Source organism: Ylistrum balloti, unplaced genomic scaffold (assembly GCF_031769215.1).
Source record: "Ylistrum balloti isolate Yb309-2 unplaced genomic scaffold, AGI_CSIRO_Ybal_v1 Utg371150, whole genome shotgun sequence".
In the NCBI taxonomy this organism is placed as follows: Eukaryota; Metazoa; Mollusca; class Bivalvia; order Pectinida; family Pectinidae; genus Ylistrum; species Ylistrum balloti.
Genome location: NW_026782630.1, coordinates 303644 through 329719, shown reverse-complemented (window position 1 = coordinate 329719; position 26076 = coordinate 303644). Strand labels below are relative to the sequence as shown.

At 34.3% G+C, this 26076-nt stretch overlaps 2 protein-coding genes across 3 annotated transcripts; one reads left to right on the top strand and one right to left on the bottom strand.

The window, feature by feature from the left end:
- Window positions 1-7802: 7802 nt before the first annotated feature.
- LOC132561145 (mRNA cap guanine-N7 methyltransferase-like) lies at window positions 7803-17953 on the bottom strand. 2 transcript variants are annotated; one of them, XM_060225874.1, is made up of 11 exons: window positions 17931-17953; window positions 16807-16860; window positions 15996-16134; window positions 15285-15416; window positions 14884-15008; window positions 14436-14617; window positions 13762-13932; window positions 12921-13038; window positions 12128-12265; window positions 11755-11788; window positions 7803-10303 (listed from the first exon to the last, which is right to left on the bottom strand). In XM_060225874.1, the coding sequence occupies exons 2-11, from the start codon at window positions 16819-16821 to the stop codon at window positions 10125-10127; spliced, it is 1233 nt and encodes a 410-aa protein (XP_060081857.1). In that variant the 5' UTR covers window positions 16822-16860; window positions 17931-17953; the 3' UTR covers window positions 7803-10124. The 2 variants fall into 2 exon arrangements, with proteins under 2 accessions (XP_060081857.1, XP_060081856.1); XM_060225873.1 differs by lacking the exon at window positions 17931-17953 and adding an exon at window positions 17852-17907.
- Window positions 17954-18240: 287 nt separating this feature from the next.
- LOC132561143 (protein FAM210A-like) lies at window positions 18241-23252 on the top strand. The gene is made up of 3 exons (XM_060225872.1): window positions 18241-18491; window positions 19228-19600; window positions 20695-23252. Exons 1-3 carry the CDS (start codon window positions 18290-18292, stop codon window positions 21146-21148), a joined length of 1029 nt encoding a protein of 342 aa, XP_060081855.1. The 5' UTR covers window positions 18241-18289; the 3' UTR covers window positions 21149-23252.
- Window positions 23253-26076: the final 2824 nt, after the last annotated feature.

Sequence of the window (26076 nt, the reverse complement as noted above, 5' to 3'; positions counted from 1 at the left end):
GTTATGGCGGAGATTTTGCTGAAACGGCTAAGTCCACACTGACAATTAATGCGCATGCGTCAGTGACCTCACAGCACCCACCTTGCAACTATTGGTTATTTCAAAGACGTGATGTAAACATCCTGTGCACCAAGCACGTGTTCAATGAACATATCTTTCCTCAAAAGAACTCGAAAACAATAAGTTAGATAAGAAGATATTTAGAATGGGTATTCGTAAATACTAACCGGCACAAAAATAAACCATCAAAGTGGTTAGATTCATATATAAATGCTCCAAACACATCGAGTGATAATACTGTATACACTTTCAATTTGAGTAATATGTATAACACTGTATGAATTCAGTATAAAACGACTTCTTAAAATGTTACACCACTGATCGCTTGAAGAACATCTTACAGAATGTCATAGTTTTGTATTTACAAATTCAATTATCTCTGCTGTAGAAATAAAATGTCACTAATTAACTGTATAGCCCAGGGAGTGGTCGTTGTCACAAATGTTCAGTTCTCTAATTAGGCTTGTGAAACTGTGACACTAATTAGACAGACAACGAGACTAATTAAGTAATTTACACGATGGATTGTGACTATGGTTAGGCCCCAGACAACTTGAAGAAAAAAATCTTGATATATAATTATATAATATAATTAATTATTTTTACGTTAATTATGTTAATGTTTTCGTTTATTAAGCATTGATTTGACGTATCGAAATTGTGTTAAGGTAACAAAAAAAAAAAAAAAAAATTAAAAGTATGGCCAATGGTTTTCATGTCATCACTCACGGTCTCCGTAAGAGTATAAGTGTTTCATTTTCCACATGATACATCAATAAAATATTCAATATACACATATATTGTTGGAAGTTGTTTATAAACGGTTAAAATAAGACATAGACAAAAGCATAGGGATTTGATGTTTACAATGGAAGAGACCGTCAGATCCAAGGTCTGTCTTTCAGTCTGAATTACCTTTTTTAATTTTTTTTATACACTTTTTATAAAAATAAAATATTTCTCTTACACCACAGCATACTGTGACTTGAGACTATTGAAAACATTCAAAATCTCTCCATCATCCATTGTAAAAGTTAGAAAGAGAGGGAGGGGAGTGAGGTGTTGTATCTGTGGATCTGTGTAATAAGTATGGATTCTATGTATACCTGAATGAAGCCACTCAAAGAAAATGACAATATATCAATCTTTCAGTCATTGAGTATGTGTTTGCAACTTCATAATTCACCTTTTTCTCCAAGACACCTGAAGCATTTAAAACTTGATCAGTGTCAGTGAAGTAAAAGACGTGAGGCTGACAGCATGTACTTTGCAACCACATTACACACGTTCACAGACAACGTTTTGGCATAATAAAGCACACAAAAACCAGTAATGTTAGAAACAAGGGACCTAGCAGCCTTGACCGTCACCTGAGATAAGCAATATTGTATATAAAGGTTACTAGTAAAAGATAGTTATCAAGTATCATGAAACAGAAAATATGACACTGAATATAGTAAGCCAGTGTCAATACATGCATACCATCAAAACTGTCATCCTATACTAATAATTCTTATAAAGTTATTTCCACCGAGAAATAATCAACATTATGCTTAGAAATGAAATTTTTCTACGGAAATTACAATTAAGCCTAAAAACACTCACTTCCTCTCCATGAAGAAATGTTAGACCCATTTTGGTAATTAAAGCACCTTAAGATGCTTACATCCATGAAGAGCATTTGATTCTAACATATCTGTGTGTTGAGAAGAAAATCTTTGAATTTGAGTCAATTTTACCCCATTTGGCCCTGCCTGTCAGCCCCTGGGGGTCAGTTAGGATCTAAATGGACATACTATCAAGTCGTCATCCTTCACTCATAGTTCTAACCAAGTTTGAAATATTTCCAATTGAAAGTGAACAAATTATGATTCCACTATAAATAAAAGTAAATTTAACTCCCTCCCCATGGAGAAATGCGAGACCCTGGGGCAATGAAATTCACACTTTGGTAAAGCACCTAGGATGCTTCCATTCATAAAGAGTATTTGAATTTACCAAACCTGTGTGTTGAGAAAATTTTTTAATCAGAGTCAATTTGACCACTTTTGTCCCTGCCCCTCAGGCCCCTGTAGAGTGGTGACTGTATAATTTACAATTCTGGTTTATCTAAAGTCAGTAAAGGTTTCTGCAAAATTTCACTGAAATCAAATAAGGTTTTTTTTTTGAGAAGTCGAAAATGTTAAATTGTTTATGGACGTGCGATGCTGTATGAAGGTGATTGCAATAGGTCACCATGAGACTCAGTCTTAGGTGACCTAATTACCACTGTTTGTTTTCTCATAAGTATTTGAGCAACGGGTAGGATTTTAATCCCAGCGTTATTGAAATGGTAAAAAATCTCAGGTTAAATAATATCATGACCGTTTTCACTTCATTTGCTCAAAATTCACTTTCCTTTGCCAATCCAAATCCAAGCAACAAAATAGATAATGAAACCAGTCCTTAAATAGAATATTATCGTCACTATTTATATCAAAGATGTATGTGTTACAATCATTACCATTATAAGATAGAGGAGTGGTATAGGGACAGCTGCCATGTCGCATGTTAATGATGTTACTTTATTTTTTTCCGAAGGTTTATTTCTTTAATCATTGTTGTATTTCTGGCGATTATTATAACGCACAAACATTTTAGATGACAGACAGAAGTAAAGTAAATAAATATACAGAGAAAAAAATACTAAAAAATACGAACCATTCCTTTGGTAAAGAAGGAGGGATCTCACTACCGTAAAAACGTATGTAATGTATGTAAGCAGAAAATAGGAGCACCCAATTTCACACAAGTCTCGGGTCCTACTTGTGCATTTTGATTTATGCATGATCCTTTATTGAAATTGATCTCTGGAGGCCATTTTGGATTTTGGCAATGGAAGTTTATTCTCTACTTTTTCAGGAGCTAAGTAAGTAAGCAGTAAAGGATTTTCCACCAAAATATTCAACACGGGTTCTATTTTGCCAGTCACCTTTTGAGTATGATTAAACATTCAAGATTGTTTCCAGCGACCATTTTGGTAATTGCTCTTTCTACTGAACTAACCACAGGATTTTCTTCCAACTGCATTAATGGATATTACATTTCATTTCATTAAATAGAAGCAGGGTCCATAACATCCACATGTATTACATATTATTCATTGAAAAAATTAAATGCTTAAAAATATGTATTGTTTTATTGCGTTAGTAAACCTCCCCAGCAGGTTTCTGATATTTCTTTTGATAATTTGGGATCTTCAACACTCAACTCTTCGGTAACTAACAGGTCAAGAAGGATTAAAACACTGATGGTGCAGTTTAATACAGTGGCAATTTCGGATTTTGACAACTGAAGTTGGTGATTGCTCAAGAACTGCAGAAATATCTTTTACAACTTAAATATGATCAGTGTGGATCCTTACTTTACATGCTGCATTAAAGTATGATCCGAATTTCCAGATGGTTTTGAGTGGCCATTTTGAATCTTAATGTTTGAAATTTGTGATCCCTACTCCTCTAGTACCACTGAAGGAATTTTCTTGAAAATTTTACGCATATCTGTCTTCTAGTTGTTTGTGCCATATTTTGAGTATGATCGAATATTCATAGTAGCTGTCAACAGCCATTTTGGATTTCTACACAGAAATTTTGTTCCTGCTGTTGTCTCAGAACCAATGAAATTGTATACCTGCTACGTTTTAAATTTCATAGGATAATCAGAATACTGCAAATAGGCATATTGTATTTAACATTTGGATTTATTACAAATATTTATAACATTAAACATTACCAATCTAGTTCATACTGATTGGAAAAATGCAAACTGCCAACAGGTGGCCATCTTGGATTTCACAAAATACTTTCATTTTTGCAGTTTTTCAAATTTCATGTACATGATTCTCTTGATGTCCTTCTCGGACTTTGGTTTTTAACACAATATTTCAATTGTGGGTTTCTTTCAGCTCTTAATTGTTATATATATCTACATTTTGAATATCTATATATTTCAAATAATGATATAAAATATAAAAACAAAATATTAACATGGCAACTATGCCATGTTAATACTTTGTTCTTCTATTAATATGTTTGATACGCATAAGTTTCTCTTATTTGAATTAAATATATATAACCAATGTTATTATTCACCTGTCAGTAAAAGAAATCATTAAAAATGATTTATAGAAACGATGAGTAAAGAGCAGAAGAGAACCAATTTAAAGATCACACAGTGGTTAGGATGGTGAAATCAGTCGCTTGTGACTGTGTTGGTGTTGGCAGAAGTCAATGAAGGCCAGAGAAATTTGACTTTAAAATGTCGCTGTCAGGTGTCTGAGTTTCAAGTTAAAGGAAATAACTTGTTTTTATACACATATATTCATTGTCATTAAAGAATTAGACATGGTACTGACTGACAATCCTGCTGGCATCAGTGATTGACACTTGTAACAGAATCAAAATAAAAAAGTCCCTTTGAAGATTTTGTGACCTTATTTGACTAACACATAATAAATCTTAAGTGGCTTTGCACTAAACATCTCCATTAATACCATGCTCTTCTGCATGAACAAATCATGAACTCCGTCACAGCTGCAAGTCACAATTTATTTCCCTATGGGTGAGGCAGCTATATTTACATATGATTTAAAAATAAGTTTTATTTTCATGTACAGAAGTTTTTATAATACCATCCTGGGAAAAATCAATACATCACGTAATAAGTAGTGTTATGTACATACATGCAGTAACACATAAGTCTAAAAATACCATGATGGAAACATTTTGTCTCAGTTATACACATTTTCTTATTATACACAGAATTTCACAGGAGTGTCCGTTTCATAGAAGTTTTAAGAAACATTTCACAGATTATTTTTGTCAGGTTAAAATGGATTGCATTTTCTTAAAAAAAACTTGCTTCATAAATAGACAGCAAGCTCCGAGGAAAGTAAATTATGACCAGTATCTGTGTGTCTCTCCTTCAATTATTGGTATTATAATACAAAATATAGACTGTTCTCTTCACCAGTCTAAACTTACAAGTTTTATAAATAGCAAACTTGATTACCTGATTTATCTGTTAACTAGAATACTGACAGTTCAGCAGTATGTGGCTAGAAATCCCTCCACCCACCAATCCACCCTTAGGCACACATACCCCTGACTGACAAATAACCTTGCGACCTTGACCTTAGAGCTTGGGATATAAAAAGCAATATCCCAATATAGTTACAGTAACCTTTGACTTTTGGGTCTGAAAAGTAATACCAAGCAACCACTTTCAATAAGAAAGCAAGATATGAAGTCTAAGTGTGATTGGCCTATGGGAACCCAAGTTATATGACTAAACCAATTTTCTACTTAGAGTGACAGTAATCTGAATCATGGACTGTGGAACCTTAAAAGCAATCCAAAGGAAGCCATTTTTGTGAGGTTTGAGTTTGATTGGCCAACACAAAATTGAGTTAACATAGGGAAACTGATATTTCTATTTTATTGCAACAGTGACCTTGACCTTTGACCTTCAAAACTGTAAAGCAATCCCAAGAAAATAATTTGAGTAAGAATGTACTGTATGAAGTTTGGGTTAGATCGGCCGTTACGGTAAGTGACCTTGACCTTTCACCTTTGGAGATAAAAAGCTACTCAGTGCAAGCATTTCCAATAAGAAAGCACTGTATGAAGTCTGAGTATGATCTGCCAACGAAAACTTAAGTTATCACATGGGAAAAAGTGCTGACGGACAGATGGACGAATGGACCCGGTGATTACTATATGGCACCTGCCCTAATAAGCAAATGCTATTCTACTAATACAAATTTGCAATTTCAGCAGAAGCATTAACTACATTATATTGTAATAAGCCAATCCATTATTTTGAATCATAGGTTCTTTATTTGCCCCAACAGTTGTAGAATTAGTACGCTAAGTCTGCTTTTGACAAAGTTCTGTCAATAACATACTTCAGCTGACCAAGTTCTGTCAATAAACCTTACTTCAGCTTACAAAGTTCTGTCAATAAGACTTTATTTCAGCTAACAAAGTTCTGTCAATAAGACCTTAATTCAGCTGACAAAGTTCTATCAATAAGGCCTTACTTCAGCTGAAAAAGTTCTGTCAATTAGACCTTAATTCAGCTGACAAAGTTCTATCAATGAGACTTTATTTCAGCTGACAAAGTTCTATCAATGAGTCTTTATTTCAGCTAACAAAGTTCTATCAATAAGGCCTTACTTCAGCTGAAAAAGTTCTGTCAATTAGACCTTAATTCAGCTGACAAAGTTCTGCCAAAAAGGCCTTACTTCAGCTGACAAAGTTCTATCAATGAGACTTTATTTCAGCTGACAAAGTTCTGTCAATAAGACCTTAATTCAGCTGATAAAGTTCTGCCAAAAAGGCCTTACTTCAGCTGACAAAGTTCTGTCAATGAGACTTTATTTCAGCTGACAAAGTTCTGTCAATAAGACTTTAATTCATCTGATAAAGTTCTGTCAATAAGACTTTAATTCAGCTGACAAAGTTCTGTCAATAAGACTTTACTTCATTTGACAAAGTTCTGTCAGTAAGACTTTAATTCAGCTGACAAAGTTCTGTCAATAAGACTTAACTTCATTTGACAAAGTTCTGTCAATAAGACTTTAATTCAGCTGACAAAGTTCTGTCAATAAGACTTTAATTCAGCTGACAAAGTTCTGTCAATAAGACTTTACTTCAGCTGACAAAGTTCTGTCAATAAGATCTTACTTCAGCTGAGAAAGTTCTACCAATAAAACCTTACTTCAGCTGACAAAGTTCTGTCAGTAAGACTTTAATTCAGCCGACAGAGTTCTGTCAATAATATCTTACTTTAGCTGACTTTGAAACCACATCTCGGATACAACTGGTTACAATTTGTACATAGATTTATACCGATTATTTCTGAGATTCTTTGAGAAATATTGCGAAATTGGATCATTCATTAAAATGCACATTAAAATCCATTAAATACTGGATTAGATAAATAGCTGTGTCATCTCATGATGAGGGATGGTATACTTCTACCAGTGGTATTTTAATCATAATAGTAAGAGACAGATAATATATTGTAACAAATGATCCCAGAGGGATCTTGGTGCCCACCATTGTCTGTCGGCCATTTTGTTATTTTGAACGTTCCCAGAATCAAATTGCCACAACTAAGACCAAGGGAAACCTACATATGACATTTAAGAAAGATCCATCATGTACTAATCAAGAAAGATATAGCGATTACATACTTGCAAAGTAAAAATACAAGATGGCTGCCTTTCAGCCATTTTGGTGTTTTGTCAGGCCGAAAATCAAATGGGCACTACAAGGGTTAGAAGGAAACTTGCATATGAAATTTGAGATAGATCCATCCAGATCTTCTCCAGAAAAAGCGATAACAAAAAACATTAACAGACTGATGGACCGCGGATGCAGAGCAATTTGAATAGCCTACCATCTAATAATGGTGGGCCAAAAATCTGCCATTTACAAATTTGATAAAATTAAGCATTAGCTTGCAAATATTTCTGTTGCCATTACAAGATATAATAGGATTCAATAAAATATCTAAATTCATTATACCAACAGTATGTACTTTATTATGCTGAAGGTATGGGTCCCTTCACAACCAATGACTGACATACTCCAGCTAGTCAACCCTACACCTGCCGTTGTGAAAAGTGTAATTTGCAGCATCCTTTTACAATTATCTAAAATATCTAATGGTAATGGTTGAAATGTAAACCAACTCAGTTTCATCTCAATCTAGCCATATTTATTTGCTCCAAACCTTCCATTCCACTACATAACAAAAACTTTAATAACTTCAATAAAGTGTACATACAGGTGAACCTTGTTATTTCAAAGTCTCTTGAACCATGAGAAAACTTCAAGTCATCTGGGTATTTGATTTAAGTGAGCTCCAATGCTTTTTGTGATACTTGGCTGGGACCAATAAAATATTTCAAATTAAATAATAAAGGTAGAATTCAATCACAACACACCCAAGCGTCACCAATTAGTGGGGAATTTATCATGGTCGACTAGTTTCGCCTCTAGGGTGAGGCTTCATCAGGACCTGATGAAGCCTCCCAACGCGCAGCACCCCACTGATCAACCCTCACAGCTGGAACTGACGTTGGCTCTATTTTTAGTTGTTAATTTCAAATTAAATGTGGTTATCAAGTTACATGAGTTTGAGATAACAAGGTTTTTCTTATGTATTTTAAATCTACACTGTTGCATTGTTCTTCTGAAATGCTACCAATGAACTTTCAGAAGCACAGCTAATTTTGGTCCTTCAGGAATTGATTTTTTTGTATTTAGCACTATTTTCATATTAAAGCAACATCACGATAAAAACATAAAGTTTGTTACTGATTGTGTGTTTTATACATTTACGTTTCTATGCCATACCAATATTCATGGTCAATTTCCAATGTCTAGCTTGACCACTTCTTTTTGTTTGTGAAAACCCTCTCAAAATCTGTGCTGATAACATTACATACAAGCTTTGAAAACAATTCATTTCATAAAAACACGAGCATATGATGCCGGCCAGGAATGACACCAACAGTAGCGACAAAGATAGTAAAATCCTTTTTTAATATCAGATTTTGTTGATAACTCTAAGTTAATCATATTTACAAAATAAGCGACATTCACCACAAACATTGTTGAGACCATTTCCTTTGGGTTTACAGTGTCCGTGTTTTGTGTGCATGCGTTATCATATATGATGCAAAAACCTTTTTATGTGCATATGTCAGTGAAAACCAACTGTTATCGTTAATAAGGCGATACATTTGATATGTACGAAATGATAAAATAATAAAAAAAAATCAGTTAAAAACATGTTTTACCATGATGTATCCACAACATGTATGCACTAACTGCAGCACGTCTTTATTGTGATCTACTGTCAATATCCTATTTTGTTACGTATCACAAAGGATAAGTCCTTTTAACAGTTACCTGATTCTAAGATCTAATGAATATATTTTGTACTTGTGATATCATCTGGGCATCCAGATCTCAAAATTGTGTAAAAGCATTCCAAAGACCTGTAAATCCTAGCTACCACAGTTAGAAATTAAAAATGACACTGACAAGAATTATTCCTAAAATGAATATTTACAAGAGGAGTTTAATAAGTGATCTGGTATAGTTTTTTCATTGGAAATGTCTTGTCAATACTAATAACAAATTAACTGACTGTGGTCGGATCAATGATAAACAACATTGTATTCTGTATTATGGAAACTGTGCAGCAACGTATAGCAACTATATGATGTTAACTACTGCCATTGTCTCTGTAACGATAATCTAAGTATGAGAAACTATGTTTATTCTGTAATGACAAGTGTATTTATACAATTTATGGATTTACCATCTCATTATCTAAACAAAATAAAAGGTTAATTCGTACGTCATTCACATCAATAATCGTATCATTCATCTTCATTCTTACACTCGCATCTAGTTTCACTTCATTTTTCAGAGCTAAATTCATCAACATCCAGGGTTTTCCATAAGAGTCGGTCGCCGGCCAATTTGACTGGCTACTTTGATCATTTGCCCACCTACAGCAATCCAGTTCCGTAATAATGTTCCGTACACGACTACACGTACACAGCAGGACAGCCTCCTACTTTCATTACACAGCCTACTATTGTCAAAATTATGGAAAACTCTGAACATCTGCAACATTCTCTCTCTCATGAACAATACCTTAATACATCTATCAGTTTATTCCTTTTACACTCAGTTCCTTCCCACATAATTTGAATTTTCTAACTATTAAGAAAATGTATTATCAATCCTCAGATTTCATCATTCATATCTTACTTCCACAGTCAAAGTATCATGAGTACTGACTTTTTATTGCATGTTTTATGTAGTACCATGACACAATCTGTACACTGGGTCACTTTCCCAAGAAATTTCTACTCGTAGATTTGATTTACAACAATATAGTCCTGTGTAATGACGGTGCCTAGGTAAGAGACTTGAATATGTATCACTGACTTATAGCACCGAAGGTCTGTAGTTTTACTGTACTCATTTGTCCTCAATCTAAGACGTCTTCTGTTGTTTCGGTGTTGATTCAGCAATGTCTCGGTGCTGGTCACTGTGACGTTTTCGTGAGCCTTCACTCTGATGCTTATTGGATTGTGCATCCATATTTGGTTCAGTCCACAATTTTCCAGTATTAACATCTTTCACTTTTTGGAAAGCAAATACTAAATATATAGCTGGAAAAAAAAGACTTCGGTACAATGTTTGAACAATTAAGTAAGTTTTAAATTCAGACAGAAAAAAAGGAAATCTTATCAGTGACCTTACCCCAACATGTCATGATATTTTAAGACTAACAGTAAGTTAAGAACCCATTTCTGATATAGGGTAACACTGAACAAGATGTAGAAGAAAACCAGGAGGATTTGTCTTGCAACTTAAATTTTCAGTGATTGAAATTGAAATATAAATTTAGATTAAAATTTTGTTTTACGTAAAATAGTAAGTCAGATTTTTGGCGCCTATGCCAATAACCTTGATATAAGTACACTGTATGTATATACCTTATTTCATTTGGCAATTAATGTGAATGAAAATATGAATATCTAGTGCCTTAATAATATCACAAGCATAAACAGGATGAAACATAGAGAATCTTAGGTTAGTTATTTAGAATTTGTTAAATGAGTTCAATAATTTTATATATCATAATTTAGGCATGTAATATATCAAATCATTTGAGAGGTTGTGAAAATTTCATATAACATTGGCACAAGTGTAAGATTCTATTGATCACATTACCTTTATTTCAAAAGTATAAGTGAAAACTCTAAGATAGTTGTTTTTATAAACAGATGGGTGCAGACTGACACTACCGCAACAATCTTGTAACATCATCAAGAGGCAAGTCATTTATGATGTCAGAATGGTGTTATTTCGAATGTGCTTTACAGAATTTACGATATGAATGTATGACATGACACAACAAGCCAGCCATGTCATAAATCATATTTCTGTACCATGTGTATAACCTTTGTTTCTTCTCCTCAATGTTTGACACAAACAGGAAACTGGATTATGTACCTTAAATCTGACATAAAACATATTAATCAGTTATCTATCTGTAGCCACCATACTAAACCTGAAACATTTGGTGTTGTCTAGAGGGACACAGTCACTTTCCAGTTACTAATTACTTGTTCAAATAACCTAAACTGAAACACTGAAGCCTGATAATTATATAGGGATGGGATCAATTGCTTGGAGAAAACACAGCTATTACTGTGTCAGTGTAAAAATCAGGGAAGATTCATGTTTTGAGACCTAAATACTACTACTGAAAACCATACTTTATACTTGTATATAACAATTTTGTGGATCAAGACAACAATTTACATATAATGGAATTAATGCTGTTGTGAGGACAAATGCTACGTCTACCACATGTCATAAATAAAAACAATACAGTAATCTTTCAAATTTTTCCAAATAGATATTTTTGTGGGGAGATTACGAACAAAGCTTTATTAGTAATTACTTCTTACTCTTCTGAAGTAACAGAAATTCCTCGCAGTGAATAGAGAAAATATCAGTGTTTTCTCTACAATCATTTTAATGCACCAGATATTACCATAATGTGGAATGGAACAGTGACAGGTGGGATATATACCGATATTTTAAAACTTACTTGAGGCATCCCATTCTGCTTGTGACAATGTTCCCTGAAATAATGTAAAAGAGAGCACAATCATCAATCAGAGTTTTCATATTTCAAGAAGATCAAATTACATGAAGTTTTGGGAGTCAATTAAACAGTTAGCAGACCTGGATTTTGTCTCAGATATTTAATTTAGCTTCCATTCTGTTTTGTAAGAAAATCACTGTGCCATATCAAAATATAATACATATCTTCCTAGAACATTCAATATCATTATGGTTATATGGGTGTACACTAAAACAAGACAAATTTGTAAGTTCTGCTTATACAAATATTAAAGTATCTAACGAGTGCTTGAAACAATAGTATGCATTCCCATGGACCAGTGTAAAAAAATGTTTACCACTCTAACAGGGCGATGATGCTTGAGGTCCTCCGGCCGCGTGTCCTCCTCCTTGAGTTTGTTGAGGCAGATCTCTGTGTCTTTGTAGTCATTTGAATTGGTGCCTACTAGTGCTGTGCCTTCGGGAGGAGGATAACACTACAAACACACATATATATATATAAAGGATTCAGGGATTATTCGAGCAAAATATGAACCGATAACACAATAAACTCTGTTCAATGCTTTCTTACTGTATAAGTACATATTATTGCCCTCAGTTACTTGATCTCTAACTTACCTCTAACACCTATATCCAGAGACCATGTAAATCAAATTTAAAACTGTTGAACTGAAATATACCTCTAATGTTGATGCCCTGCGATTGTTTATCTCAAACTTACCTCTAATGTTGATGCCCTGCGATTGTTGATCTCAAACTTACCTCTAATGTTGATGCCCTGCGATTGTTGATCTCAAACTTACCTCTAATGTTGATGCCCTGCGATTGTTGATCTCAAACTTACCTCTAATGTTGATGCCCTGCGATTGTTGATCTCAAACTTACCTCTAATGTTGATGCCCTGCGATTGTTGATCTCAAACTTACCTCTAATGTTGATGCCCTGCGATTGTTGATCTCAAACTTACCTCTAATGTTGATGCCCTGCCATTTTTTATTTCAAACTCACCTTTAATGTTGATGCCCTGCGATTGTTGATCGCAAAAGTATCTCTAATGTTGATGCCCTGCCATTTTTTATCTCAAATTTATCTCTAATGTTGATGCCATGTGATTGTTGATCTCAAACTTACCTCTAATGCAGACATTCTCCCTAACAACCCTCTGTGTTCACCTATCTCAGATTTTTCTGCGAAGTATTCATCAAATGGTTTTCTATAAACCAGCTTCATACCCAATTCCTCTGCCATTCTACAATAAGGAGAATTTATTGCATATAGTGGGTATTTCATGGGGATGATGGAAGACAACAAGTATCAATTTGAATAAGCTAGTTGTTTTCAAACTTTTTCCTCAAATAAGCCTAGGGGTCAACACATTATCCTGACCTAGAATTCAGGAGTGGGATTATTACAGGAAAGTAAACAAGCATTTATTTGTGATTCTTCCGATTTATAATAGTCTTGGGAGGGCTTATTTCCAGGAATGGACTTATCACCAAATGAATACGCTTATATGGTCAAATATAAATCAGTACCAGTGATTAGATTAAATTTCATTTAATCATATAGTGCCATAATAGAACCAATCTATAAAGCACCCTAGACATAAAGGTTACTGCTGAAACATTCAGATACTGTATTCCTTCAACGATTAGACAAACCCATCCATATGTATTGCTGTTGCGTAGCATTAGGAACCAATAGTGTTTCCATGTCCTGCTGTTTCTTGTAAGATAAATATCAACAGTATTTTCTGGCTCGCAGTAAGTTAATAAATTAATGTAATGATTAATCTTAAATATAAGGCTAGAGGAAATCAGTTGTCCAGAAATTCAAGATAAGTAATACTTCATAGTTGCCCTCAGCCCATTTTATCCAATCAGGAGATTTTTGAGCATGTTTCTTAATATAACATCTCATATACAATCAGCAACCCTGTTAATTATAAACTGTGATGTAATGTTGGACTTACTTTTCCAACACTGGGAAATACACAAGGAACTCTGGGCAGTCCACAACACCCTCTAAATGGAAGTTATACTTGGCTCCAAACAGGGGAATGTTATCAACATCTTCAGAACAGAAACTCACACTGTACACATCATTGCCCGCACACCGATCAGGAGAGTCACGAAACCTTCGCCTGAAACAATTATTGTGTCCTCGACAGGTCACAACTGAACTGTGGTGGTGTATTTCTATTGTAGACTTATAAATTTCAACTTTATAACTAATACATACAAAGTATCTATATCTTTAACAATGAAAACTGTGAAAACATTCTGAGAACATGTTTACATAACCTAAGAATCTATGACTTTAAATCAGGTTGACATATATTTGCATTCTCAGAGATAATTATCAGGATGATTTATTAAGTACGCAGGAAACTTAACCTTCTATCTTGTAAATACTTAGTTGTATATTTGACTTTTTATCCATACAAAATAATACATGACTTAAGTACTTAATCTACTGGGTACATGTAGTGGATCACCACAGCTCAGTCCCTTAGAGCGTAGACCTATGTAATCTAAGCTGAAGACAGGAAGTGGTGGTTCAATGCTCCCTACTCACTCTAGAACCTGTAGCATGTGAAACTTGAAGAAATCAAAAAGATGTGAAAAAACTTCTAGCATGACTTACACAATTTCATATGAGTCAGGCGTTGTTCCTATAAAGTACCCACCAAGCTTTAAACATTCACAGGCATTCTGTAGCATTAGTTTGGCTTGTGGGTAGCTCTCAAAACAGTAGTGAAAAGAAAACTGACAACTTGTGATGTCAAATGTTGTGTTGCTGTCCTTGTAAGTGTCTCTCAATCTCTCCTGTAGACAGAGAAAGAATTATATCACCAAGTATTCCCCATAGTGTCTATCATAGTAAATATGATATATATAGATCATGGGTTGGAAATTTGTGTCAAGTCTCTGTGGTTTTCCATGTATTTTGTATTAGAACTAATTATGGTAATAGGACTGTGCAATAAGTGTTCATACTTTTGACATTATTGTCATTAATGCATTGGCAACATTTAAACATGGGAAATATTGATAAAAGATAACATCTGTGCTAAACGAATTATTTCACTTACTTTAGTACAATCTGCTGTTATAAATTCTGCAGAGAAGATTCTATTTGGGCCTCGGTCATTCCGACCACGGTCAACCATTTCCTGATAGCGACTCTGGCATTGTTCAACAGAGGTGGCTGCTATATCTGAAAGTGTATCCCGTTTTGAAAAATTGTTACATAAAGAGGTTAGGGTAAACAGCTCTCAAAACATGTTTTGCTTTGGCTTTAAGAAATTCTAAACTTTTTGTTGAAATACATGCTAACCAGTAAGCATGGAAACAAAAGGTAAAATAATCCTATATAATATATAAACTAAATGTACAAACAGGCATCCAACACACAACTAAACATGATTTTTTATAGGTTTTGAAAAAATTGTGTCATTGGAAAACTTTTATTTCTAATCTGTTTATTCCATACCTGCACACACAATTTTAGATATCTGTCCTTTCTTCCATTTGAGAAGATCACCGCCTTTACCACAACATAGATCAAGTACACTGAGGTCAGAACGTTCGTTACTTTGGCCATGTACAGCCTGGATTGTCTCCCCTGTTTCAAATGCAACCGTAAATGCCCAAACATGTAAATGCCAGCAAATGTGCAAAAAAGCAAAAAAAAAAACAAAACAAAACACAAAAAAAAACCAGAACTGTTCCGCTTTTTAACATCAAAGGTGAATTTGACATTTGAACCAATAGTTATGCCTATAGAATTTCTTTATTAACCAACATTATAGCTCGCTTTGGGAGATCCTACACAATATATGCAGATTTTAACCACTGTACATATTTGGCAATAATCCCAAGCTGATTTGAGCTCATATGTACATATTTCTGTACTAGGAAATGACAAATCAATATACCAATGCAATGTAATAAGCTCACCCCTGATATTGATCTTAAGTAAGGAGTAACATGTTGTCCCCTTGTCTTATTCAGTGAATTATGGAAATGTCTAAAAATGATGGCCCACTCCACAAGAGAAACAGAATATTATTGTGACCATGCTGCTTGCTTTGCAATGATCATGAAATTTTGAGTTATTTATGAAATTTTGAGTATGATACACTTACCAATAAGAACGCTTTTTATCCAGTTATTTATGAAATTTTGAGTATGATACACTTACCAATAAGAACACTTTTTATCCAGTTATTAAAATTTCTCAGATGGAATATACGACTTTCTTTTCTTTTCTCCAGGCCGGATTCCTGTAACTCATTGTAATGCTTAGCAACAGTTGAAGTAAGATCCTCTTGTCCTTTTAGCTGTATTTAAAAAGATAGCAGGAGTCATTGTATGTTTCTTCTAATTTTCAATTTTTGTCAATTAAGTACAATTCACAGAGAAATAAAATCTCAAGTCATCAATGTTGATGGTGCACTAATGATCAAGAGCTATTCTTTTACAGTCACAAGGATCTTTTGAACTTGACCCCGCAACAAACAAGGAAATTATTTTTTCTCTTCCAGCAGCATCTGCCATCTCTTTATGATTTTGTTTATTTAATTATTCTCATGGATTAACTTCTCATTTGTTTTATTCCTTAAAAGAAAATGAAGATCGGAGACCTCAGAGATTGAATTGGTGCATTATGTTTTTATTCTTCAATTTAGAATGTTTAAAGGAGCAGATTTGAGAAAACTGAAGTATCTTATTTCTTCAGAGTTTCTCTGTTTATTAACAGTGGGATAATGCTATAGCTATTCATGACCAAATTCTTTTATTTTCATCACCATAATGATCATAAGACTCCCCAACTCAAATATACAGTTCAACAGATATTCAGCAAATAATATTTCATTATTTCCTCGTACTGAAAATAGAATGTTCTCTGTTTGAAAGTACAATGAAGATATTGGTAGCTTTTTCAACACATAGATGTCATGTTTAGGTTCTTTTTAATAACATTTCATCATATTTCCAAACGTTGTACTCACATTTTGTTCTGCCATCCTAGATCTGATGTCATGTGAACTGGAGTTTTCCCAACCCTTTCCAATGAGAAAAGTATTCTAATGATACACCAGTATAAAAAGCGAATAAAAAGTAAGACAAGTTAAGTTTTTGATTTAAACGAAAAAAATTTAAAGTATGAAAAAATAAGAAATGACTGACTCAATTATTCATGAATTGTCCAGTGTGAAAAGGAGAAACAATAGGTCCATGGGTCTTAACGGTCATCTGACTACAAAAACTTTCAGCAGTGAATGAAATTGACAGTAACGTTGGAGCTCAATCCCAATGGTGAAACTTGAGAATTTTGAAATAGGTGTTGCACAGGAAAACCATGATTGCACAATCGTGTTATAAAATGGCCTCCCTGGCTGCCATATCAAAGTTTTGACAAGGTTGAAAAATGACACTTTGTTGGCCACCTTTCCTTAACATTCCCACCAATTTTTAGCTCAATGGCACCAATGGAACTGGAGAAGAAGTTTAAAATATGTTTTTCAAGATGGCGGCCATCTTAGATTTCAGATAATGAATTACAAGTTTGAACAAAATATGGAATATTTATATGGGAGAATACTAACATACATATCGTGTTACCAAGCGATATGTTAATAATCATAATTAACTTAATTGATATGTTGTAGGGTTTCCCTTTAGCTCACGCACGTCATAATTGGCAAGTTTATCACGGAGAAATAAAACAATATTGTGTTGTGTTGGATATTGCTGCATGCCACATAAGGTTTCATTACAATATGGCATTCAAATTTTACATCGTGGACAGTTAGTTGTCGAAGTTATATTTCCATATCTCAACAACTGTATGTCAAAATATCTATAGTTAACGTCTGGTGCAAAAGTCAGAAGAACTCGCAATAGGCCTACTGATGAGAAACGCAGGTGTACATCCCTGGAGTTGAGGATGTTGTGAACTTGATATGCAGATGTGGACGATTTCTTTAACATGGAATGTATACAATAATTTACGTTGACGTTTTTTGTAAATGGATGTAAATCAGAATCACATACTCAACACGTATATATAATGTGAGGCCTATATCAGTTTAACTGGAAATATAAAGATAATATACAGCTGATGTAGACCTACAACGAACAGTTTTTCTCGTGGTCGATCCGTCCGGTGTTTATGCTAATCTCGGTCAACTAGACCCTTGGTGTAAGCACACTTTCACGCTTACTTTGATCAAACGGCTAGGTGATCACATTTGAAATGTGATGTCGTGAAAACTTTATGTACAATTAATAATAATAAGATTGTTTTTTCTATTTGTTCGTAATTCACATAGAATAAATGTGTTTCCACTTATCTAACCATTATAGTTTCTAAGTGTCGTAAAGATACGATTTCGATCCTGTTTTTGGCAACGTTCACCACATGTCCTATTTTTAAGGAAATGTCATTTTCTGTAAAGTTTCGTCATTTCTGAATGTTCTGTGTCGTGGTTCATGCAATTTCCAAGTAGCATGTTGAATTCAACACGTGCCTGCGTTCACAGATCTGTGCAACATTTCTGTCAGCATCCGATATCCATTTCAAGCACAAGACGTGCCCTCGAAAAGTCCGTCAGAGCGCGTCCATGGATTTTGACATATCGCAAGAAACCGACACAAGATAAATGCGTCCAAAGATACATGAAGACTGTACATGGTAATTGTCTTTCCATTTTTTCTATAACAATATTTACAATGTGTGAACAACCTGATGCACGTGATGTTCGAGTCTATGTGAATGGGGTTGGTAACAAATTGGAATAATGTATTGGGTTGATCATAGCTAAATTTACATGTAGTTTTCGATTTGTGCAACAAATTGACTAAAGGGTTCTGACTATTTACCATGACCAAGACAAAGGTAAAATTGCCGATAGATAGTCAAAACAATTCGGATTTTGTAGCCAAAAGAAGCTTTAACTTATCTCTTGTCTATGTGAATGTACCTGAGATACAACTGTGAAGTTAGAGCATCTAACAAGGGTTTGGAGCCCCAGGGTGACATCTTGTATTGTCGTGGCAGATTTGATGCCTGGCGAAAAAAATAATTCTTTTTCCAAAAATATGTAGATATATATGGTATTTCTCAAGGTAATGAAATTTAGAGCAAGGAGAAATGTTAATTGTTTACATAATGTCAAGCATTCTGTATATATACAAGTTTTTAAAAGAGATAACAATTTTTTTTAAAAACCACCATCCTACATTCTTCTATTATTCTTTCAACAAAACAAATATTGATTACATTTGTGGTTAGTTCTGGATATATTGCCGCCTTATTGCTGAAGTGAATGTGATGGTATTTGACCTGGCAACATATCTTTTCAGCAGCTGAAACAATTTACACATTGACTAGATAAAGGCAAGTTATAATAATACTAATTCATTTTCAGAAGGGACAAGCCCTGTATTGGTAAACAGACTCCAGTGCCCATCAAATTGGCTGAACAAGCAGACATTTATGTACCAGAGATGTTTTCCTTTGTTTGGATCCCGCTGTGATTTTAACTATGTACAGATAAATCGTTACCACAGTCACATCAACTACAGGCATTTTAGTGTACAGTTGCGACAAAAACAAAAGTCTACAGAAGAAATTAAAACAACACCTGAAGAAGGAGAAAACAATTTGAAGGAACCTGAGGAGAAACTTACTTTAGTACAGAGATTTAAAAAAACCTATAAGGAACACGGAAAAGTTCTTATTGGCGTGCATCTGGTAACATCATGTGTCTGGTTTGGAACATTCTACGGCATAGTAGATAGGTAAATCTTGTAGAATTATGTCTTGTGTGAATATCCACAGTATTGTATAGCTGTAAATATCAAATACCACCATCTCTCAGTGAAGTTTAATGTTATTGTAGATATACGTGTATTTTAAAATGATCATTTATCATTTATAACTGATTCGGAGAATGTTAATTGAATTTAATTCACATCAAACATTTTGATTAAGTGGACATGCAGCTCAAACACTTATTGGAAATATAAGTTTCTGATGATTCTTGGCATATCTGCCCAAATGCTTTTAACAACTTCTTCTAGAAATAACAAGAAACCAAAGGGGCCATGAACTTCAGCCAGTATCATACTGGGTAGAAGGGCATGAATTCTTTTTCACGCGTATCACCTGGCTGGTTTTCAAGGTCACAAGTGTCTTATGTGTTAAACATTGGAATAACTTGAAGAGGATTAATGCTACATCAGGGTTTTCCATAAGAGCTGGTCGCCGGCCAATTTGACTGGCTACTTTGATCATTTGGCCGCCTACACCAATCCAGTTCCGTAATAATGTTCCGTACACGACAACACGTACATGGCAGGCCAGCCTCCTACTTTCACTACACAGCCTACTATTAACAAAATTATGGAAAACCCTGCTACTTGATGAGTAGCTATTACATACTGTGATTGTGAACTCTCCAGGTCATTCAGATAATTCAAGGTCACAGATAGAGATGTGAAAAACCAGTTTCTTGTTAATAACCATTAGATTGAGAAGCACAGAATCATGACTTTTGACCAATTTTTTGTTCTATAGAAAACAGAGGTTGAAAGTTAGCAATTTTTGTAGGACTTTTTTTCTGGCAAGTCCAGCACCCATTTTCTTAATCTTGATCAGTCACATTACTAAGAGATGTGTTCTCAAAATTTCAGTTAAGCCCACAGGAAAAGCACGAGAGCATCCAAAAAATCACTGAAAATAGTGTTTTACTGCATGTTTACTTGAAATGTAGGCGTTGAAAGCAAGAGATCTCTCAGATCAGTGGAATGGATGTTCATAACTTTAAATTTATAATCAAAAATATATCAAATTAATTATTGTAATTATTCATTTTTTATTTTTTAATTTGCAGTGGAGTGGATATTGTGGCCTTACTGGAAAAATTGGGCTGCAGTGAAACAATCATCAATCCATTTAAGTCATCGAGTATGGGAAACGTGGCACTTGCTTACCTGATGTATAAGCTAGCTACTCCTGCTAGGTACACTGTTACCATTGGTGGCACAAATATGGTCATAAAATACATGAGGAAGACAGCCAGACTTCCACCTTTAAAGAAGGAAGACCAACTAAGAAGCATGTTTAAGCAAGAAGTAAAGGATCGCAGTACCAAGTTAAAACGCCGAGCGATAGCAAGGGCAAAGAGAACTAAACGGATCAATGAAGGAAGGAGGGTTATAGCTGTAGGAAGAGACTTTATCACAAAATGTAAATCAAAAAGTGACAGGATCCGACTTAAATGGAAATCATTTCGACTTAACAAGAAAAATTCTAAGAGGAAAAATGGGAGTAGTTCTAGAAACTGACATATAGTTTTGCTTGTGATGATGAAACAGTCTGTGATTAATTACGTGAGTGAAAGGTTTAAGAAATAAAGCGATTTTTTGTTTTACCTGGTGAAAACCTGAAAGTGGTGCATTCTTAGTTATGCTGTCAAGAAGCTGTCAATATTTGTTTTCATTAAGAATGAACTGGTGGAGGACAACCATGTATTTGTTGATAACTTACAACACTGGCGCCTTGTTGATTTATTTTAAAATGGATACAGTACCAGTATAAAGGTATCAGTAGCCAAAAAAATTTTAGGTATTTGATTTCTAATTTTTTAATTTACGAATGTTGGACAGATGTAAACTTAATCTAATGAAATTAAAGAAACATACAAATTATACATGTAAACCTGATTATTGATCTTTGTTCTAAAATATTGACTTTATTTGTGAAGGGAGCCAAATTTTCCCAGGATTTATAGATTTCCATTTTGAATATAAGTAATAAATGTTAAGATGCAGAACCAATTTTCTAATTCTCTTTGTGATTGCTATAGATATTTTACATTCCAAATCTGTATTGAGAAAACCTTACCATCCCATTTGTTATTGGCTCAACATCTCTAAAATTGTCACAAAAAATTGTGTAGTTTATTTGTATTTTTTAACGAAAGCTATTTGTTGGAATGACATGCAGGGTCATTGATTACAGTTGACGGTCTTATTTGTAGTCACTGATGTATGTTTAATTTGATTTCAATAAATCAAATACATGAAAATGCAAACTTTGCAAGGTAAAGGTAGAAATTTTAAAATGTACTTAAGATATGTGAACTTGGTGGTAACATTATCTGTCCATGATCAGCTGTGCTAATTGTAAAAGCATTTGTATACACTTTTGTCAGGAAGAATGCTCTTCTTTCACTTACCAAATAAACATATGCTGCTGACAAATGGCAGTTACTGTATTATGACACAAATGGAACCAATTAAGAATGTCTACGAAGATCATGTAAATAAGCTTGAGAGTGAAGACAATGGTTTGTGATATCGTGTTTATTCAGAGACGTGTTGACATTATTGAGCTGATCGAACACATTTCAGTGAGAATTAAATCATATGTCTATTTATTCTTCTGTAAATATTTTATGCTGTTATTTCCTTAATTACCTCAGTTGAAAGCTCATTAAAATACAGGTCTCTTAGGCATTGTCTAAAGAATATGTTGATATAGTGCTACATTATTGAATATCTTAATTCAAATTCTGTACAACGCATGCATTAAGGTTGGTTATACCAGTGTTTTGTTCTGATTTCTTAGAAATATTTTTGTAAAAGGTAGATGTTATTGACGCAAACTCCTTATACAGTATTGTTTTATGTTTTGCAAGCTCTTTTCATGAATGCATTATTGAATTCTTATAGCATAAATATACCTTTATTTATCCTTCGCTAAAACCATGGCTGACATTTTACCATGTACCTAAATCATTGTTCAATTTGAACTACAAATTATGGCAACTACTTTTCTTATAATAATCATCTACCCACCTTCTTGATTTTAATAAAGGCAATGCTTTGGCTCCTTGTCTTATTGTAGGGTGAATATTGTGTGCGATATGGTATATCACATTCATGAGCAAGTGGGGATTGACTTAAGTAACTAGAGGATCGTACATGAATTTACATTTCACCCCAGATTGATGAAATGAATCTAGTTAGATTAAGAGATAAAATTGTAAGGAGTTTCATAAATTTTACAAAGGTAAGATTCTGTTTGTCACATAACTTCAATATTTTTGCAAACATTTGTGAAAAACTACATTTTATTAGGTTTATGCAGAATTTTAATTGGCAATACTAATAATCCATTTTTTTTCTTTGGTGACTTCACTATGCAAATGATGCCAAGAAGCTTTGAAACAATGGGAACTTTCAGCCAATCAGTTTCACAAGGTCATATAAGATGTGTGTAATAATAATCATAAAAATCATGTAATGGATGTTATACTGATGATGATGTAGTCATATGACAAAAGTGATTTGTAAAATATTTCAAATCAGTTCAAGCATTTTTGACAAGAATCTGAATTTTTGCAGTTAATTATGAATAATATTAAAGTGACAAATTTTAAAACCATTAATGTGTTTTTACTTTCATTCAGACATTTGTTATGTTTTTGACAAGTTCTCAGTAATGTACTAACAAAGTTTTGAAGTGCAGAGTTAACTCAAGGTAGTGTTTGTTGTTAGGTTACTTACTGGTTTATCATCTGGTGACCAGCCAGGTGGGAGTAACATTAGGGAACAACATTAAGTAAAGTGATCAAAAATAAATCATAGAGACATCAAATGTAAACAAAATGTAACATGGCTTCACTTAACTTGGAGTTCATTCACCATTATGGTATTTTGACCATGGTTCATTTCAACATGCTTCACAATACCATGCTTCACTGGGTCTCCTGCTGTTGCAGGTGACTACCTCACTAAACATGATACAGGAGGCCCATCATACATTTTCTAGACCAATATGTGTAAACTGTCTTCAGCCTTGACAGCGTGGTCTGAGATCTAGTAATGTGTAAACTGTCTTCAGCAAGGCCTTGTCTGAGATATAGTAATGTGTAAACTGTCTTCAGGAAGGCCTTGTCTGAGATCTAGTAATGTGTAAACTGTCTTCAGCCCTGACAGCATTGTCTGAGATCTAGTAATGTGTAAACTGTCTCCAGGAAGGCTTTGTCTGAGATCTAGTAATGTGTAAACTGTCTTCAGCCTTGACAGTGTGGTCTGAGATCTAGTAATGTGTAAACTGTCTCCAGGAAGGCTTTGTCTGAGATCTAGTAATGTATAAACTGTCTTCAGGAAGGCCTTGTCTGAGATCTAGTAATGTGTAAACTGTCTTCAGCCTTGATAGCATTGTCTGAGATCTAGTTATGTGTAAACTGTTTTCAGGAAGGCCTTGTCTGAGATCTAGTAATGTGTAAACTGTCTTCAGGAAGGCCTTGTCTGAGATCTAGTAATGTGTAAACTGTCTTCAGGAAGGCCTTGTCTGAGATCTAGTAATGTGTAAACTGTCTTCAGGAAGGCCTTGTCTGAGATCTAGTAATGTGTAAACTGTCGTCAGCCTTGACAGCATGGTCTGAGATCTAGTAATGTGTAAACTGTTTTCAGGAAGGCCTTGTTTGAGATCTAGTAATGTGTAAACTGTCTTCAGCCTTGACAGTGTGGTCTGAGATCTAGTAATGTGTAAACTGTCTCCAGGAAGGCTTTGTCTGAGATCTAGTAATGTATAAACTGTCTTCAGGAAGGCCTTGTCTGAGATCTAGTAATGTGTAAACTGTCTTCAGCCTTGATAGCATTGTCTGAGATCTAGTTATGTGTAAACTGTTTTCAGGAAGGCCTTGTCTGAGATCTAGTAATGTGTAAACTGTCTTCAGGAAGGCCTTGTCTGAGATCTAGTAATGTGTAAACTGTCTTCAGGAAGGCCTTGTCTGAGATCTAGTAATGTGTAAACTGTCTTCAGGAAGGCCTTGTCTGAGATCTAGTAATGTGTAAACTGTCTTCAGCCTTGACTTTCTAACTCAAAAAGCCACATCTCAAATTTATTTTAATGAAGCCACATCTTATTCCAAATTCAATGGAATCAAATTCTAATTAAAAATGAAATGAATAATTAAAAATAGAAGAAAAAACACGTGTTGTAGAAGATTGATCGGTCTGTAGGGAAATCAAGATTAAATAGCTTTTGATGTAGGAATACCCTGGTAGATGAATCTGAAGTCCATACTAAGGACAAAACTTGATTAAGATTGTCTTGATAGTGACACAGTGATCACGATGTTTTTCTACTGCAAGTTTTCAATGAGAAAACGAGAGGGAGGCTCCATAAAAAATCCCGGTACCCATAGATATTTGTGTCTGTGCCTTATTCTAATGGACAGAATTACCACCAAAATCTACGAAATCTGTCAGAGGAAGACAGCTGATCAGATTTCAGATTTGATTCTTGCTGCGTGCTCAAAATCATGATAATCAGAGGAGGATCTTGGAATCCACCATTTGTGTATATATAAACTGGTATTTTTCCTTTTCTTCTATCCTCTTACATATGTCTTTGGTCAACCATTATATGTTGTCCATCAGTCACACAATTCAACTGACATGAAATTTGACCCCTTGCCACCAGAACATTGATGTTCGTTGTTTGGACAACGCTTGGTGATAGAACAGCACGAGACGAGAAATCTATGACCGATCAACATTTTTGGATAGGCAACTTTAAATGTCAAAATCATCTTGTGTTTCCTGATAGGTCCCAAAACTGATCATGCATATATGCGGAATAAAAAGAGTTTATAATGAAATTTGAGAAAATCCATTGTACTTCATTAGAAATATTTATAACAAGTTTCCACTGTCAAGATGCAAGATATGTCTGTCGGCCCTTTAGATAATTCCGTCAGTCCAAAAATTTAGCATGCACAACTGTGGAGTCACGTGAAGTCTACACTAAGTCTGTGCTAAACATACATGTAGAATATGTACGTCCTTGTTATGTCTAGCGCGTATGTCGCTGGCGAAATTTCGAGTAAAGCATGTGCTATAGACACTGATGTGAAAATCGTCGACATTTTAATTATGAATTCAAGATGGAAAATATGAGCTGGTAAGAAAAGGATAAAGATTTCTTTGATCACGCTGGATTAGGTTAAACTGCGAATTTTCTAAATAGAAAACGAAAATTTCCATTTCATTGTTGGCCATGTTTATGTCGAATTAGGTGGGTTCCATTCCAGTCCTCTTTGAGAATGATCCAATTAGTCATTTGGTGATGACAAAATTTTAAGTGTCTAATATCAAGGCTGGCTAACTGATTTAGTGGTACATGGAATTTCTCGTCATAGACATTTACTTCAGAGGAGAGACTTTGCCTTTCACCTTACAAATGAATGTCCATAAAT

Coding starts and splice junctions, on each gene's coding strand:
- LOC132561145 (XM_060225874.1), bottom strand. Junction 11,789..12,127: donor ATCATCGCCCTGTTAGAGTG/GTAAACATTTTT, acceptor ACATTATTTCAG/GGAACATTGTCACAAGCAGA. Junction 10,304..11,754: donor AGCAGAATGGGATGCCTCAA/GTAAGTTTTAAA, acceptor TTTTTTTTCCAG/CTATATATTTAGTATTTGCT.
- LOC132561143 (XM_060225872.1), top strand. CDS start 18,290: ATGCAATTTCCAAGTAGCATGTTGAATTCAACACGTGCCTGCGTTCAC. Junction 18,492..19,227: donor ATACATGAAGACTGTACATG/GTAATTGTCTTT, acceptor ATTCATTTTCAG/AAGGGACAAGCCCTGTATTG. Junction 19,601..20,694: donor TTCTACGGCATAGTAGATAG/GTAAATCTTGTA, acceptor TTTAATTTGCAG/TGGAGTGGATATTGTGGCCT.